The following is a 19,601-nucleotide window of genomic DNA, read 5'->3' on the forward strand; positions in this document are numbered from 1 at the left end:
ATTTTTGCGCCGTATGCGCTTTTACAACCGGACCTAAAACCGTGGTCAACCACGGTTTTAGGTCCGGTTGTAAAAGCGCATACGGCACAAAAATGAGCCGACCGGACCGAACGTTTCACTCCGGTCGGCTCATTGAAGTGAATGGCATACGGGAGCGCATACGGTCACATACGGGAGCGCGAGGTTTTAGCTCCCTCCTGCCGTATGCGCTCCCGTATGGGACAAAACGTAGTGTGGACCCAGCCTTAGTTAACTTCTCCTTTTTATCTGCTTTCAGGTGTGATTTTTATATTGCCCACACCTGTTACTTGCCCCAGGTGAGTTTAAAGGAGCATCACATGCTTGAAACAATCTTATTTATCCACAATTTTGAAAGGGTGCCAATAATTTTGACCAGCCCATTTTTGGAGTTTGGTCTGACATTATGTCCAATTAGCTTTTTTTCCTCCCTTTTTTTTGTTTAGTTCCAATACACACAAAGGGACAAAACATGTGTATAGCAAAACATGTGTTACTGCAATCCTATTCTGTGAGAAATACTTCATTATCTTGAAAAATGTCAGGGGTGCCAACATTTCCATCCATGACTGTATGCTTGACAATGTCTGCAGAACGCTGTCTACTTTGGAACTAAGCTGCTGATTAAAATGTAATCACTTTGTCTTTGTCTACATGTTTCGGGGTGTTACCCATGTCCTCAGGGGTTAAGGGACAAATGACCATGTGTAGGTGAAAGTGCTTCCTTTTATAACGTCCTCTGGACACTCCCAGAGGTTTGCATCCAATAGTGATCCATAATACATTAATGAGTCCCCTTTGTACCTATCACGGAACATGTTGTAAAAGGTCACAAGAATTACTTCCAACACTCACTGATGATCAGGCTAGTTGCCATACTTACCCGTCCTTCCTGTTGTTCACATGACCCACTCACATGATCTGCTAGATGACTCGCGCAGGCGCACGGACTCTAACTCCGCTCACTGCCAGGAGTGAGATTATCGCTACTGAGTCTTGCGCATGCGTGCAGACTTAAACTATTGCCCGCTGTCACTATCTTAACTGCGTGTGTGCGCTAATTTAGAAGTAGAAGTGAGTACACTGATTGAACTGCACAAGTGCATATTGAAATGATGTTACCCATAAATAAGGACTGTGATACAAAATATCCTATGGATATACATCTTATAAGAATTAAATGCCTGTACCAAGTTATGACACCACAACCTTATCAGTCCCTATTAAATTACAATAGACATATTAGTAATACCATTATGTACAGAGGACATCATTTACTCTTGAGAGATAATCTCTGGTGTAACAGGGGAGTATAAAACAACCATTCAAAAAGCATGCCTCATATTACTTACCAATGGATGCAAAACCAAACCATTTAACAAAAGTAATAGCCATATATCCTACACTATGTACGTATATTCACCATATTGTTCACGTATTGGCCACACATCCGTAAAACAAAATGGACCAATAGTATTGTAAGTATTAGTGATCAATTATGTATACTTGTATTTACCTAAGTTGCTTAGATCAATTAAATAGATTGATAGTCAAAAAATCATAGGTCTCTTATAAATAGGCTGTAAAGGAAAAGCCTTCATTGAGACCATAGTGGCTACGTGTTCCTAGAATGTAAATCCATCTGAATTCCTCTTGTAACAGGGATTTGTCTATATTCCCTTTACATTGACCAAGATGTTTTTAACAAATGCCCCAAAATTAAATATAAAAAATATTTTGACTATATGCCATCCTCCTGTGTCTCGCAAGTGGTGTATCACTATTCGTCCGAATAGTGCTCACATTTTTGGAAATTCTCCTCCTGAATTGTTCTTATGTCTTCCCAACATACAATTTCTGACAACTACACCGCACTACATAGATAATGTTTTTAGTCGAACAGTTTATGAACTGTCTAATCTGGCACCGTTTTCCAACAAGTATGTTGGAATACTCTTGGATTTTGGGTAAATATCTGCAAAAGCCGCAATGTACACAAGGGAATGATCCCATTATTGAAGTGGGAGATATATTAGGGACAAGCCCATTTGTGGAGAAATGACTATGGACCAACAAGTCCTTTAGATTGGGTCCCCTCCTGAAGGTTACTTGTGGCCTATCTTCAACTACCGGTTTCAAATCAGTGTATGAATACAAAATCGTCCAGAATCTATGTAAAATATTGAACATTTTGATGGTGTAGGCATAATATGTGCCAATGCATCAAATTTTTTGTTGTTGTTCTGGTGTGGCTGCCCTACTCGAAGTTAGTAGAGTCCATCTATCACTACTAACTGCTCTCCTGTGTGCCTTCCTTCCATGTACAGAGGGATACTCTCTGGCAGTAAACCTCATAGATAGCTCTCTTTATTTATCCTTGAATGTTTCTTGAGGGGAACAATTGCGCCTTGCCCTTAGGAACTTTCCTACAGGGACACTTTTCCTTAGGAACTGTCCTACAGGGACACTTTTCCTAAGTGTCACAGGGTGCCAGCTTTGCCAATGTAGAAAATGATTGGTAGATGTTGGTTTACTAAATACTTTGAATTGTATTATCTTCATCAATCAGAATGGTGAGATCTAAATAATTAATTTGTCAGCCTCCAAACTCAGAAGTAAAGTGCATTCCTATGGTGTTGTGGTTAAGAGCTTCTAAAAAGGATGTGAATAAAGTGCTACCCTCATCCCACAAAATCAAAACATCATCTATAAAACATCCCCAAAAAATGTATGTGACTAGTGTACAGCTCAAATTCTTCAGAAAAAAACATTTCACTCTCCTACCACCCAAGAAAAAGATTAGCGTAGTTCAGTGCATAGGTGGACCCCATAGCGGTGCCTTGTGTCTGTAAATAGAAATGTCATTAAATAAAAATGACAAACTCATTATGTGCCTTATTTTTTTTGCCGCAGTGATCCCCAAATCGTGTCTGATACTAGTGTATAGACTTTCCACGTCTCTACTAACTAACATGGTCGAGTCCGCGACTGTTAAATCTTATAGTTTTGTGACCGTGTCCTAAGTGTCCTTCAGATAAGATGGTAAAGAGGTGCTAGAAATTGATCAACATAAACACTGGCACAGCGTGTTAGGTTCTTATTTCTGGATCCTATAGGTCACCCTCTAAGGGGCTGTGTATCCTTGCGTGTCTTGGGCAAGGAAGAAAAAGTTGCAATTGTAGGGTTTGGACTATATAAAAAGTTATATTCATCCATAGGTATCAGCTTATTTTCTCTGGCTGAATTCAAGAGGGATTTCAGTTCTCTGAGTAAAGGCACAGTAGGGTCTGTTCTTAGTCTACGATCTTCCAATGGGGTCAGACACATCCGAGTGTATTCACTTCTGTCTAAGAGGATGACATTGCCCCCTTTGTCTGAGGCTTTTATTATAATATCAGTCCTTTCTTTCAAATCATCCAATGCCTTACATTCACCTGAAGACAAATTTGAGTGTATCATATTGCTTGCGGGTCTGATCTTCTCAATCTCCTTGACCACTAAGTTCACAAACGTGTCAATGCTACCATATTGTGAAATAGATGGTGTAACTCTAGACTTTGGTCTGAGATTGGTAAAGGGTCTTTCACAACCCATCAATCCATCTTCATTCTCTTGAAGAAGATCCTCCAGAGCTTCAACAGCCATCAACTCATTACTCTGTGCTGTAGATGTTGGATTATTGTGTTGTTGATGTCATTTATGAAGACATAACTTGCGGGCAAATAGATTGATATCTACCCTTGTCAAAGCGTCAAATCTCGGTGTGGGGATGAAGGATAAACCCTTCTTAAGTAATTATACCTCATCTGCGGATAAGGAGTGGAAGGAAAGATTAATGATTTGTAGTTCATCTGTATCATCCACAATACTGCATATTTCTTGATCACTTGCGTGATCTAAACGCACATCCCCTCCTATTGATCCTACATATGAGTAGTTAATGGAATGTTCGAAATTGTTGGATTGACTGTAGCGGGGGCACTGTTGGGCCTAAAAACATATCATAGTTGTTTGTGAGAGTGACTGAGGCCCTAAATGTCTTACTATGCTGCCAGGTCCCCCAGAGGGATATGTCACATTCCCCTGTGGTGGATTGGAAACCGGGGATTCATTCCTTGCCTCCCCCCCATGTTGCCCTGTTTCTGAAAGGACTGTGGCACAGAAGAGGCTATAGAGGACATAAAACCATTGGGTGCTGGTCTTGATGACTCTGACCATTGTTGTCCAACTCTAGGATTAGTGGAATAAGTTTTTTTTTTATACTGTGGGATGTGTGCCCTGTTGTTCCCTCCTTTATACTTCCTCTTAGTGCTCCCACGTGAGCTACTACTGTCCCAAAAAAATTCTTCTGTCCCCGACATATCAGCGTCCTGACGTGGCCTGAATGGTTTTCAATAATGAGTGTATGTAAGACTCATCGCAGACGACTGGAACTCGGGAGGTAGTAGATCCGCAATACCACAGTAGTCTGGAGCAGTAGATGGAGTGGATCCGCTTGACCTGTGTGGCAGATGGCGCGGGCCGTGCCAGGGAGCGGAGTCTAAGGTGCGGCTGGTTTTCACCAGAGCCAGCCGAAAAGCGGGATTGACTTGATGTGGCAGGCGGCACCCAAGTCACTACCCCTGGCACAACTCGAAGACACAGGCGGCTGAGGTGAAGCATAGCACAGAAGGGACAAGGCAGGACGTAATCAGGCAAGCAGAATGTCTGGGCAGGTGGAATAGGAGCGTAGTCAGTAGAATAGCAGAAGGTCAATAGCCGCCTGCCTATTGACCTTCTGCTATTCTACTGACTACGCTCCTATTCCACCTGCCCAGCATAGTCAGTAGAATAGCAGAAGGTCAATAGGCAGGCGGCTAGGAACACGGTCAGGTCACAGGATGCTAGGTCTCGTACACGGCAAGGAACACGGAATACTGCTTTCTCTCAGGCACAAAACAAAGATCCGGCAAGGGCAAGAGGGAGGAGCTAGAACTTATAAGCGAGGTACAGGTGTCAAGTAATAATGGGCCATTTTAGAAAACGATCAACCACAACTCAGATGATGGATGGTGGAAGATCGGTAATAAAATCCATAGCAATGTGAGTCCAAGAAGTCTCAGGAATTGGCAAAGGCTGCAAGACTCCTGCGGGTCTCAGTCGAGGGGTCTTGGCATGAGCACAGGTGACACAAAACCGTGTGAATTCAGAGACATCGTGTTCCAGATGCGGCCACCAATAATGCCGGGAGATTAAAAGAAAAGTCTTGCCTACTCCAGGATGACCAGCCAATAAAGAAGAATGACCCCATTTTAGAACTTTGCATCTCAATCTGACTGGCACAAAGGTTTTACCAGGAGGTACCTGTAGAAGATCAGCAGGAGCTGCGGCAATCAGACGGTAAGGAGGGAAAATATGTCTAGGTGTAGGATCCAAACCCACAACGTCAGAAGATCTGGAAAGGGCATCTGCTTTGATATTCTTGTTAGCTGGACAGAAATGAATGAACATTTTTTAATCTGGAAAAGAACAATGACCACCTTGCCTGTCGAGGGTTTCAAACGTTGAGCAGACTGAAGGTACAGGAGATTTTTGTGGTCAGAGTAAATACTGATCGGATGAGGAGATCCTTCCAACAAATGTCGCCACTCCTCTAAGGCGAGTTTTGTAGCGAGTAGTTCTCAATCTCCGATGAAGTAGTTCCTTTCTGCTGGCGAGAAGGTTTTAGAAAATAATCCACAGGTTACATTTTTACCCTTGGCGTTTTTCTGGGTTAGAACGGCACCAACCTCCAAAGCAAAAGGTCTTTCCGGATCAGGTCTTGCAAGTACGGGAGCTGGGGCAAAGGCAGACTTAAGGCTGGAGAAAGCCTCTTCTGCCTCAGAAGGCCATGACTTAGGGTTAGAGTTCTTTCTGGTGAGGGCTACAATGGGAGCGACCACAGAAGAGAAATGTGGGATGAACTGACGATAATAGTTGGCAAATCCCAGGAAACGTTGAATAGCCCAAAGACCGGTAGGGCAAGGCTGATCCAACACCGCAGACAGATTTACTGGATCCATTTGCAGACCTTGATGAGAGACAATATAACCAAGAAATGGGAGACTGGATTTCTCAAAAAGGCAGGATCGCGTGCAGCAAGTGCGTCCTTTATACTACTTGATAGTCCTTTTTAAACGTGGCACATAAGGCTTCATCGTTCCATTCCCACTACGAAGCAAGGGCGCGAAACTGGACAGCATAGTCTCCCACGGAGGAGGTCCCTTGTCTTAGGTTAAGAAGAGCTGTCTCGGCAGAGGTGGCACGTACGGGTTCTTCAAAAACGCTGCAGGACTCAGCTAAGAAGGCCGTGAGATTAGAGGAAATTGGGTCACTGTGATCCCAAAGAGGAGTAGCCCAGGGGGCATGCACATCGGAGCTGAGGAACAGAGGCAGGGGACAGAGGTGAGCGATGGGCTGGGACTCGCATGCGGGTGCATCCCGCGATGCGAGTCTCAGTCCCGCCGGCGGCTGACAAGGACAGGGAGATGTGCTCACGGCCGGTATGTCTGACCGGAGCGCAGGGTATAACAGTGTAGTTGCCCTTTCTGACACCTCGGTATGTATATGCCTTCCTGTTTGCAAAGTCTGTATAGTCTCTTCTATTTTTACATAGTTTTTTTCTCCTTTAGTTAATTTTTGAAGGTTTCTAGGTACTTGCGGACTTAAACTGCGCGAGACTCAGTAGCGATAATCGCGTTTCTGGCAGTGAGCGGAGTTAGAGTCCGCGCGCCTGCTTGAGTCATCCAGCAGATCATGTGATTTGGTCATGTGAACAACGGTAAGTACCGGTAAGTACGACGACTATCCTGATTATCAGTGAGCGCCGGAAGTAATTCAGTAATTCTTGTGACCTTTTAGAACATGTTCCGTGATAGGTGCAAAGGGGACTCATTAATGTATTATGGATCACTGTTGGATGCGAACCTCTGGGAGTGTCCAAAGGACATTATAAAAGGAAGACCTTTCACCTACATGTGGCCATTTGTCTCTTAAACCCTGAGGACGTGGGTGACACCACAAAACATGTAGGGGAGACAAAGTGATTACATTTTAATCAGCAGCTTTGTTCCCAAGTAGACAGTGTTCTGCAGACGTTGTCAAGCATATATCATTTCAACTCCGTACAGGAGAGTGTAATATTGGTCTAGGGACATTGCTGTATTTTTAAAGCACTACATGGGACCTATTTTCTAAGCAAAATAAATAAAATTAAAGTTTTAATAATACAAAGAGGGGGAATCTATGTATAGGGTTTTTTTACCCCGTCACCTCGATGACTGGGGTTTGTTTTTTTTGGTTGATATATACCTCCTTCCCACCTTGGGCACCTTTGATTTGTTAGCTTCTGTATGCACACAAATCCCTCCTTTCTGCTGCTCACTCATTCTGACATACACTGCTCAGGAAGGGGAGTGTCCAAGGCAAGTACTGAACTTGCACTCACTCACCGTACATTCACTTCTGCTGTCCTGTGCTGGGTCCAATCAATTCCCTTCTCTCTGTTTTCAGACAGCAGTCTGATAGACAGGACAGGAATGAGCACAGAGGAGTTTTAGTTCCGCCTTCTTGTCCTGGACTTTATCCCAGTCAGTGCTTCAACTGGACAAAGATGATACTGCACCCAGACAGAACCATGTTCTGGATGGTATGGGGACCATAATTTCTATAAAAAGGAGATAAACATTTTTAAGAAAGAAAGGTTACATTAGAAAGGTTAATGTTCTGCCAAGATGTACAACATATGCAAAGTTTTTGATTATGACAATGTCTATTTAACAAGTATTATGTGCAAGAGAAGGCCTGGAATATGTGAATGCAAGCTTAGCCTGTCTGGCTTCTCCAGAGGATCCACACGGTCCCTGAAAGATAAATGAATGCTTCCCTCTCATATCTGACCACGAATAAAGCTCTGGGCAGCTGTCCTTCCTATTTTCTTTCTACTGTATGTATACAGTGCTACCTCCTATATAATGGTTAACCTTTTAGACTATTCTCCCATCTGCACACAGGAGTGAGCCTGAGTGAGCATTGGGTTCTTGGGTTGTCTTACCAAGGTTCTTCTTCCATGATTTCTTAGTTTGGTGGGAAAGCCAGCTTTATGAAGTTTGGGTTGTTCCAAATTTTTTCCATTTAAGAATTATCACTGTTCTCTTGGGGACTTTCAGTGTAGCAGAAACTTTTTTGTACTCTTCTCTAAAACTGTGCCTCCCCACAATCCTTTGTCCCTGTTCACATGACAAAATGTCAGCATGGAGAATCTCTGTGCGGACATTCCGGACACTGCTGGGTGCCGGCATAATATGCTGGTGCAAGTACTGCACTGGAATTTCTGTGCCGGAAGCAACTGGCACGGAAATTCCGCCATGTGCACACAGCAGGAGAATCCCATTGAATTCAAAGGGACTCTGCTGCAGCGGAATCTCCTTGCAGGATTCCAATACGGAATTTAGCACGGAAATTCGGCCATGTGAACATGGCCTTTTTCTGCAAGCAGTTTTTCTCCCTCATGGCTTGGTCTTTGCTCTGATATGCATTGTCAGCTGTGAGACCATATATAGACAAGTCAAATCTGATGAACTGAATTTACCACAGGTGACTCCAATCCAGGTGTAAAATCTGAAAAAATAATCATGACAAATAAGGCCTCCAGAGCTAGATTTCAAGTGTCATAGCAAAGGGTCTAAATACTTATCCATGCAAAATTTGAAATTTTTATTAATTTGCAAAAATTTCGAAAATGTTATCTTCACATTTTTATCATGGGGTATTGAGTGCAACATAATGAGGGGGAAATTTTCTTTTCTTTTTTAGCACAAGGCCACAAAATAACAAAATGTAAAAAGGGAAAGGGTCTGAAAACTTACTGAATGCATTGTAGCTTTTAAATAATTTAAAAAAATTAAGCTAAATTAAAAATGTAAATTTGTTTTATTATTTGCAGGCAATATTCAGGATGATTCCTCCCCAAGAACAGAAGAATCTACCTGAGGATGAAAATACACCGCAAAAAAGAGCAGATAAATTGTGGGCATATTTTAAAAAGAAAGAACATGGTAAGCATATGGCAGGTGATCAGAGAATAATATATGCAGGAACCACTTACTAGTCCATATTAAAAAACACTCTGGGATATTTGTTTGCAGTTTAGCATAGGATATTATTAGCAAATAATGAAGAGGTTCTTGTGTATGTCTTGTGTAAACTTGATTTAGCTGAAATGGCATGCATGGAGTTTCAGCCATCTTGATTTTATTTCCTTATTAAAAGGATTTTTTTTTACATTTTCCATGATGTCTGTCTTTGGAGATAGAGGAAGTGGAGTCTCCTTACTACACTTCCTCAGAGACCTCTGTGCAGTTCATCTGAAGCATATATTATTACTAAAGTATCTTATAAAACTGCAGATCTTGAACAAATGCCTCAGTTGTGATATCATACTTTCTCCTCATGGCATTATTTCTTTATAAAATGTACTTTATATAACAAATGCATTAAAACAGCATGTAATATAATGGAAACGAACAACAATCTACGTATGAGTCTAATCACGCCACCTACATGCTAATGGTTGCTGGAGTCTAGCCAGGAGAACCCACACCATAATGCCATGTTCACACAGCAGAATGTCCTTGCAGAATTCTGCATGAATATTCAGCACGGACAATCCACAGCAGCAGAGTCCCATTGATTTCAAAGAGATTCTGCTGCACTGTTCACATGGCATCTGGCACAGAAATTCAGATTCCGGCATCCACAGAAAGAATAGTTATGTCTAGAACGGCACGGACATGTTCTGCCGGCGCTCTGCTGTCAGTGGGATGTCAGTACAGAAATTTTCCACCATAGATTAAGTGTGTTGTTGTGAGTAACCTTATATGCCATTTTTATTGCATTTTCTTATTCAAAGTGCATTTTTTAAGAGAAATATTGCCTTGAGGAGAAAGTGATTTGACCTATAATCATAATAAGGGTGTTTTATGAAGATTTGAAGTTTGAAGGTGTGTATAACATTTATATCCTATGCTACAGTGGATATAAAAAGTCTACACACCCTCTAAAAGGCCAGATTTCTATGATGTTAAATAATAAGTCAATGGTAAGGCTGATTTCCACACAGGTTCTTATTCTGGCGTTTAAAAAAAATATACTCTGGCGTTTAAAAAAATAAATAAATAAAAAAAACTAACCAAACACAAAAACACGGGGACTCAACCTCTATATCAGACTACATATCAGGGTGCAAAGCAGTATATCCCAATAGCTATATACAAAACAAAAGGATTAAAAAACATTGATATGCTAAAATGCAGTGCACACCTATCAATAACAAAAATATTCTGTATAAAATATTAATCTTTATTAGCAAAAGATATAGATAAATACATGGATTAAAAAAAGACACAGTACAATTAAAAACAATTAAAATTGCTCTAACCAGAGCAGCCTCCTACAAAAACATGAGGGGAGGATACAACCACCCTCAAGAGGGAACATGTATATAATAATACTGCTCAATCCATCCAAAACCCCAACCTCATGTGTAAACCATATATGTGGCAGGAAAACCGATTAAAAAAAAAATGAATTGGATCCACTCCTCCTGGATCCCCTTCTGACTTTGACTCAAAAACTGCAGTGTCAGTTTTTAAAAAAACACCAGAAAAAAAAATACCTGAGTGGAAACTAGCCTAAATCATATCAGAGCTTTTTCCACCTTTAATGTGACCTATAGAGGGAGATTAATCAAAACCTGTCCAGAGGAAAAGTTGCTGAGTTGCCCATAGCAACCAATCAGATCATTTCTTTCATTTTTGAAAAGGCATCTGAAAATGAAAGAAGCGATCTGATTGGTTGCTATGGGCAACTCAGCAACTTTTTTTTCTGGACAGGTTTTAATTAATCTCCCCCATTGTGTGCACAATTCAATTGCAAAACAAACTGAGATCTTTGAGGGGGAAAAAATAACATACTATCATCTGGTTGCATACGTGTACAAACCCACTTCTAACTGGGAATGTGATTGTGTTCAGAATTAACCAATCACATTCAAACTTATCTTTAATAGAAGTCATAACACACCTGCCAAAATTTTAAGTGACAAGTTCAGCTGGTTTTGTAGAATTTTTCTGACATTTTCTTAGTTGCATTTCAAAGCAAAAGCCATGGTCCACAGAAAACCTCCAAAGCATCACAGGAATCTCATTGTTGAAAGATATCAGATTGGAAAAGGGTACACATGAATTTCTAATGCATAAGATAGACCATGGAAGGCAGTGAAGACAGTCATCATCAAGTAGAGAAAATATGGCACAACAGACATTACCAAGAACTAGACATCCCTCCACAATTGATGAAAAGGCAAGAAGAAGAAAACTGGTCAGGGAGGCTTCCAAGAGGCTTACTGCAACATTAAAGGAATTGCAGGAATCCTAGAATACACTGGTTGTATGCTACATGTGACAACAAATTTCCGTATTCTTCATATGAATGGGCTATGAAGTAGGGTGACGGAAGCCTTTTCTCCTAAAAGCAAACATCAAGTCCTCAAAAAGCACAATGGATATGTGTCATGGTCTGATGAAAGCAAGGTTAAAGGGGTACTATGTTGCCCCAGCGTTCAGAACATTTTGTTCCGCACGTTTGGAGCGGGCGTCTGGGGTCATGATGTCACTGCCACGTCCACCTCGTGACATTATGTCATGCCCCCTCAATGCAGGTCTATGAGAGGGGGCGTGGTGGTCACCATGCCCCCTCCCATAGACTTGCATTGAGGGGGCGTGGTATGACGTCATGAGGGGGCATGGCCATGCCGTTGCGACCATTGCCACCTAAACGAATGCTGGGTGCTGCACAGAGATCGTGGGGGGTCCCAGCTGCAGGACCCACGCAATCAGACATCTTTTTTTTTAATTCAAACGCTTTATTAAACAAGAACATGTTATACAGGTTCAAACAGTACAAGTAAAACATGCATGTGAAAAATCTACAGTGGGAAAGCAGATTATAAGAACATAAAAACAGCGGTCATCTCAACGGAGGTAACAACAACCAGCTCAACAAAGTAGGTTTAGGTCAAAAGCTTCCGTAGGAGCAAGGAACGAACATAGAGAGCATCAGAAAGGAGAGGATAGGAAAGGGTAAATGGAAGGGGCCAGGAATGATGGGGAAGGGGAAGGGAGGAGGGAGGGGGGGGTGGTCAGGGAAGTGGTGGAAGGATAGAGGTAAGACCATATTGCAGAAAGCTTGAGGAGGCTGTAAAGTCCAACCAGTGGCGCACCGTAGTAAAAACTTATCTGAGGTGACGTTGAGGTCGACCAAGCATTCCTCAAGGCCCTGTATGTACAAGACCTCGCGGAGCCAATCAGTGGTGTTGGGGGGGGACTAGAGGACTTCCATTGTCTCTTGATAACCCTTCTAGCGGCCTCTAGTAGCAGGGCAGTAAGACCCTTACATAGAGAGCCTGGGGAGCCTGGTAGCATGGAGAGGAAGAGGGATTGTGGGGTCATCGCAAGCCTTGTGCCTGTGATGTCGGTAATCAGGGCGCTAACCTAAGACCAAAAAGGGGTTATCAAGGGGCAGGAAAGCCAGATGTGGACAAGGGTACCCCCAGGTTAGCCACACCTCCAGCAAATATCGGGAACAGACGGATAATAGCGAGGAAGCAAGGACGGGACCCTGTACCAACAAGTGAGTAGTTTGTAATTCATCTCTTGCAGTGCCTCAGCTCTGGAGGCTTTATGACAGAGCAAGAGGGATGTTTCCCATTCAGATTTGCTGGGCGTGTAGTCAAGTTCCCTAATCCAACCCCGTTGATATGGCAGTAAGTCTTGAGAGGGTTTCCCATTTAAAAGAGAGTACAGGAGGGAGACCGTGTGGGTCGGGGCATTGTCGGATAAACACAGGTGTTCAAAGGAGGTGGGCTCCCTATGGAGGTCTCCGGCAACCCGCCACGCATCATAGAAATGTCGGAGCTGGGCATATTGGAAAGAGTGGTGAGGCATTTAAGTGACATCACCCAAGATGTCATTAGGGAGGAGGACTGGAGGACTCGCACAATGGGCAGGGAGGACCTAGCAGGGGCTAGAAGGAAACCTGTCAGGGAGGAGCCTGGGGTAAAGTCCGGATTGTTAAGGACTGGGGTCAGGGGACCAAAGGGCCACAACAGTCCAGTTTTCGGGAGGTGGTGCAAGCAAACAGAAAGGACTACCTTGGCTACAAAAGGGAGAGAGGCGCGGGTGGACACCATCCAGTAGGACGGACGTATCCAAGGAAGGGAGGTGAGAGGTAGGGGGGATAGCACATTTTCCAAGCGTACCCATAGCTTGGATCGGGTAGCGTGACACCCGTCCAGTATACGGGTTGTTACAGAGGCTAAGTAATAGGTGTAAGAGTCCGGGAAAACCAAAACCCCATCTGGTTTAGACCTGGCCAGTGTGTCTTTGGAAAGTCTGTGCCGTCCCCGGGACCGTACAAAATCAGTAAAGAGCGCGGTCAGGGGTTTGAAGAAAGCACGGGAGAGAAACACTGGCAGGGTCTGAAACAGATACAATAGGCGCAGGAGTAGATTCATTTTAAGGATGTTGACACGGCCTATCCATGAAAAGTCTTTACGGTCCCACTTCGTCAAATCCCCTGTAAATCTGGCCAGTAAGGGGACTAAATTCAGGCCTACTATTTTAGAGAGGTCCCTAGGGATGAGCACAGCTAAGTAGCGGAAGGAGGACGGGTGCAAGGAAAAAGGGTATAGACTATGGAGTCTGACAGCTGTGGCCGAGTCATTCATGGCAACACTCTTGGAATAATTGATCTCGTAGTTGCTGAGTACACTGAAGCCGTCAAGGACAGACAACAGAGCCGGGAGCGACTGTTCAGGAGAGGAGATGTAGAGTAATAGGTCATCTGCAAAGGCAGAGCATTTAAAGTGAACATCTTTCACAGGTATGCCACGAATGTCTCCATAGAGTCGGATGGCTTGGAGCAGATGCTCCATGACTAGTACGTATAGCAGGGGTGACAATGGGCACCCCTGTCTGGTGCCATTGCGGATGGCTAGGGGCTCAGAGAGGGAGCCATTGATTCGGATCCAAGCAGAAGGGTTGCAATATAGGGCCATTATACGACTAAGAGCTACTGGGCCAAGGCCCAAATGCCTCAACACCCCTCTCATGAAGTCCCAGCCCACATGATCGAACACCTTTTCAGCGTCTAACGACAACACCATGCATGGGAATTTGGTTGTCTGGGCATAGTGAAGAAGAGAAAAGGTTTTGAGGGTGTTGTCTCGGGCCTCCCTAGAGGGGATGAAACCCACTTGGTCCAGATGAACTAGGGACTCCAGGAGAGGGGTGAGACGCATCGCTATAAGCTTGGCATAGAGTTTAGCATCAATATTGAGTAATGAGATCGGCCGATAGCTCTGGCAGAGATTAGGGTCCTTACCCTCCTTGGGGATGACAGTAATATAGGTCGCCAAGAAGGAGTCCGGGAAACCTGCAGTAGGGGAAACAGAGTTGAAGGCCGAGAGGAGGAAAGGCGTGAGATCAGGCTGTAGGACCTTATAAAATTTTGCCGTGCACCGATCAGGCCCTGGTGCCTTGCCGGCTGGAGAGGAGGAGATTGCCAGCTCCAATTCATCCGGCGAGAAGGGGGCCTCAAGACTCTCAAGGACACCAGTCGTAAGGGTAGGGAGGGCCGTACATCTTAGATAGGAAGAGATGACATCAGAAGGGGGAGGGGGAACACCACCTACGCCTGAGAGATCATAAAGTTCCGAATAGTAAGAATGGAAGCAGGAGAGTATGCGGGATGTGAGGTGTTCAAACGACCCTGAGGGCCCTTTATCGAGGGAACAAAGAGGGCCGCCCTCCTGTCCCTCAAGGCTCTAGCTAACAACCTGCCGGCCTTGTTTCCCCATTCATAGTGTGTAGCGGAACACAGTTGGCGGTCTTTGTTGTGCTTCTTATCAATGAGGGTCTGGATGTCCCTCCGTACTCTAAGCAGGTCCCGAAGATCCTCCTCCACCAGCGTCCATTTATGACGGACTTCAAGGGTGTGCAACTGGGACATAAGAAAGGAGAGCTTTGAGGACGCCTCACGTTTGCGTCTGGCACCATGCTTAATCAGAGTTCCCCGTAGGATACATTTCAGTGCCTCCCATTGAACCTGCGGCCGCGAGATGTCAGAGGCGTGTGAGAGCGCGAAGGAGGTAATTGCCGACTTGAGATCAGCAAGACAGAGGGGATCCACAAGGAGCGTCTCATTTAGACGCCAGGTGAATTCCCTCTGGGCCGGGGCAGGAAGTTGAAGGGTACAAGTAACTGGGGAGTGGTCCGAGTGAACCATAGACCCAATCGATCCAGAGATGAGGGTGGGAAGTAGATGGTGGGAAAGCAGGACATAGTCGAGTCTAGAGTACACCCCCCTTGCATGCGAATAGAAGGAGTAGTCACGATCAGAGGGGTGTGAGAGACGCCAAGCATCGCATAATTGATGCAGGTGTAGAGATCGTTTGATACCTCTCAGCGCAGCAAAGGGGAGTGAACTTGAGCCCGAGGAAGCATGTAGGAGGGGGTTAAGAGCCACATTCAAGCCACTACAGACAATCAGGTCACCTTGGGAAAACACATTTAAGTCCTCCAGCGTCCTCTCCAGGAATGACCTCTGACCATGATTAGGGGCGTAAATCGATGCCACAGTGTATTCCATACCCTGGATAGTACATTTCACAAAAACATAGCGGGCGTCCTGATCAACATGGGAATCTAATATCCGAACTGCCAGGGATTTGTGGAAGAAAATAGCTACACCCTTAATCTTTTGGGAGGGGGAACTACTGTGGTACCAGGTCGGGTAATATCAGTTGCGAAAGCCCCCCAACTGATCCTGGCGGAGATGAGTCTCCTGGAAACACACTATATGAGATCTCAATTTATGGAAGTTATATAAGATTTTGGCACGTTTACTAGGGACGTTAAAGCCTTGGACATTCAGGGATGTGACATTTAGGGAGGCCATCTCAAAAATAGAGCGGAAAACTAACGTCAATCCCTACAGTGAGAGGGGAAGGTCCTGGGACGGGAAGGGAAGAGGGACAAGAGGGATAAGAAGCGGGAGAGTGAGCGGGAAGGAGACGGGAGAAGGGAAGGAACGGTTGTGCAAGAAACAGAATAAATGTGCACAAAACTAAGTAGTGAGCCAAAAGGCTAAAACGTGGTAGACCACAAATCTACCGACAACCTACGTGGGGCGCAGGTGTCACACTAGGTGATTCGAACAATGTAAGCCACGGGCAGCAGTGAGTTGTGGAAAAAGAGAAAAGTAAAGATACGTAAAATAAGTAAAATAGGCTTAGAGTATCCCTATGACCACCAATGAGCTAGAAAATTAATAATAAACAGAAATAAAACACATGGGAAAATTGATAACATAATCAGACACAATATCAGAGGTCCAAAAGGCACAATTATACTCATCGATCTCGACGTCATGTAGCAGGAACAGTCCATCAGTGGTCAAAGAGCCTTTGTTAAAGTTCGCAAAGTCAGGCTGCTCTCCGAGGCAGTAGATCAGGAGGTAGGACCCTCGGCAGCTCCAGCACAAACAGAATGTTCATAAAGTAGCAACGGCAGCAAATCATGGAAAGCGCTGAGAGCCCCTCCTGGAGCGGGATGAGCTACGTGGTCTCCGGCGAGATCTCTGCGGGAGAGGGGTAGCAGGTTTCAAGGAAGAGACAACTGTCGGAGGGCCATCAGAAGACACCAGTAGGTACGGGTTCTTTAGGATGTCAGCCCATTGGGGCAAGTCCATAGGAGGCAACCCCAATGTCTGCAGGAATACTGGCAAATCCGAAGGGTGGCGTGGGGTCACCAGCTTGTCATCCATACGGACCGAGAGGGCAAAGGGGAAGCCCCACCAGTATGGCATATTCCGGTCCTGCAGAACAGATAGCAGAGGTTTCAAAGAGGCACGTTGTCTAAGCGTGAAGCGGGAAAGGTGTGGGAACAGTTGGAGACGCATCCCGTTAAAGTCCAAGTCTCTCATTTGTCGGGCTTTCCGCATGACTTCCTCTTTGATTGTGTAGTAGTGCAGGCGACAAATTACATCTCTCGGTTTCTGCAGGTCAGTACTCTGCGGGCATAGCGCCCTATGAGCTCTGTCCATCTTAATAGGAGTGCGAGGCGGGCGGTTCAGGATAAAATTGAAGAGCTCGGTGAGAACCTGCAGGAGATCTTGGGGTCGGACCGATTCAGGAAGGCCCTGCTCGTGGACATTGTTCCACCTATTACGGTTTTCTAAATCGTCAAATTGAGAGTGAAGCAGTTGCTGGCGCTGAATCTGAGTGTCCAGGTCTGAGCGTAGAGAGTCCACTGCCCCCAGGACTGAGGATTTGAAGGTTTGAAGTTATGTCACCGAGGAACGGAGAGAGTCCACGTCAGTTTGGACTACCTGAAGATCCTGACGCCAGGCTGTACGCAAGTCCGTTGCTAGAGAGGTGAGGTCCTACTTGGAGGGCAACAGATCTAGGAGCGCCTGAAGCTCAGGGTGATCTCTCAGAATATGGTGCGCACTCGCGGGTGGAAGGACCGTTATTGCAGGATCCTGAGTAGGCAGCGGGGCCCCCCCCCCGGGGCCCCCCCCCCCTCGGCATCCCAGACCGGGATGGGCAGGTGCAGGGAGTGGAGGAGCCCGCTGATCTCCCCCTACATCAAGGGGCCAGGAGGAGAGGCTGGAGGACCCCCGGGAGTGAGCAGGTGAGGTTGCAGGGCCCGTGGGGGGGGGGGGGGGGCAGATGGGTCCACATATTAAGGGGGTACCACTTCGGGCGGCTGGAGAGGAGGTGTGAAGGAGGGGGTGCCGGTGCCAGAGGGGGTGCCGGTGCCAGAGGGGTCCATATGTTGGAGACTTGGAAGGTCCATGGCTGGGAACAAGAGCAGGGACCCTTGTGATGAGGCCTGGGGACTGAGTGGAGGCAGTGCCACTGGGGAGTCAGGGGCCACAGCGGCAGATTCAGCTTGGCCCTCTCCCTCCTGCAATGAGGGAGAGCGAGGTGCAGGGCTCAGCTGGGCACCACAGAAGGAGGCTCCAGGCACAGGGGAGCCAGAGCTCGGCACTGGCGAGGTCCTGAGCGAGGGAGCCGGCACAGAAGATGGCGCCCGTGACTGGAGGGGTGTGGCTAACAGTGCCTGGTCCCTCAGGGGGAAAGATGGCGCTGGGAGACAGGGTAGGACAGGGACCAGGCAGACCGGGGGAGTCCAAGTCCAGCAGGGGCACATCTGCAGGCGAGCCCTGCAGCACCGACTCACCCCGGGAGGATCGCGGCTGGATGACAGCAGGTGAGGCAGTGAGCGCTGTGCTCGCAGGTTCTGTCAGCATCTACGGAGGCTGTGTAGGAGCGCGGGAGTCTCGGGCAGGGCCGCCGCGCTGAGGGCTGGACGGCTCCGTCTGGAGCACGGAGAAGAAGTTAGAAATGGGAACCCCTGAGGCAGCAGGGGTTCCCCTAGCCTTAGGAGGTTTTCTGTGCCCCTTGTTCCTCATTTGGCCGGTGTAAGTCCCGAATCTGCAGCGGTCAGTGACGGAGCTCCAAGGAGAAGCATCCTCACGGCTGCATGGCAGGACAAGCCCCGCGATCAGACATCTTATCCACTATCCTTTGGTTTGGGGATAACCATAATTCTAAAAGATAAGTATTGTGCATAAACATCACTTCACATCACCCAAAAAACACCATACACGCAGAAAAGCATGGTGGGGGCTGCTTTGGGGCTGTTTTCCTTCAGCTGGGGTACAGGGAATTAGGAACAGTTCCAAATACCAGATCCTTTTGGCACAAAACCTTTAGGTGTCCTTTAGAAAGCTGATGAAGAGGGAGTTCACCTTTCAGTATGAAAATAACCCAAGGCACACATCCAAATCCACAAAAGCATGGCTTCACCAGAAGAAGATCAACCTTTTGGAATGGCCAGCCAGAGCCCAGACCTGGCTGGCCTAGCTATTCTCCTCTATAAGCATTGTGGTTCCCAGGAGAATAGCTCTGACATGATGACGCATGGTACAGTAGCACACAGACTCCATGTCCTGTTGTTAACCTTCTGCATGTGGTTCTGTTGTTTGTTTGAAGCCTTAGTAACTCATATTTCAAAATGTGCCAGCATGCCTGTGTAATAATATACTGATGATATTTGAGCAGTATGTTGAATAAATCTCCTGTGGGTCAAGAGGGTAAAATTTTATGAGGTATAGTATAGTACTATTAGGGGATGTGGACTTGGGTTTTCTTTATGATATACAGTCATGGCCGTAAATGTTGGCAACCCTGAAATTTTTCAAGAAAATGAATTATTTCTCACAGAAAAGGATTGCAGTAACACATTTTTTGCTATACACATGTTTAATCCCTTTGTGTGTATTGGACCTAAACCAAAAAAGAAAGGAAAAAAAGCTAATTGGACACAATGTCACACCAAACTCCAAAAATGGTCTGTACAAAATTATTGGCACCCTTTCAAAATTGTGGATAAATAAGATTTTTTCAAGCATGTGATGCTCCTTTAAACTCACCTGGG

The 19,601-nt window shown here is 45.6% G+C and overlaps 1 protein-coding gene across 3 annotated transcripts in view; it reads left to right on the forward strand.

The window, feature by feature from the left end:
• LOC130293418 (visinin-like) overlaps nt 1–19,601 on the forward strand; it is a 306,760-nt gene that overhangs the window by 266,278 nt on the left and 20,881 nt on the right. For all 3 annotated transcript variants that reach the window (XM_056542064.1, XM_056542062.1, XM_056542063.1), the window contains exon 8: nt 8,981–9,092. In XM_056542064.1, the coding sequence (XP_056398039.1) occupies nt 8,981–9,092 (112 nt within the window). The remainder of the gene's footprint in view (nt 1–8,980; nt 9,093–19,601) is intronic.

The sequence above is a fragment of the Hyla sarda genome, chromosome 10, assembly GCF_029499605.1.
Source record: "Hyla sarda isolate aHylSar1 chromosome 10, aHylSar1.hap1, whole genome shotgun sequence".
Lineage (NCBI taxonomy): Eukaryota > Metazoa > Chordata > Amphibia > Anura > Hylidae > Hyla > Hyla sarda.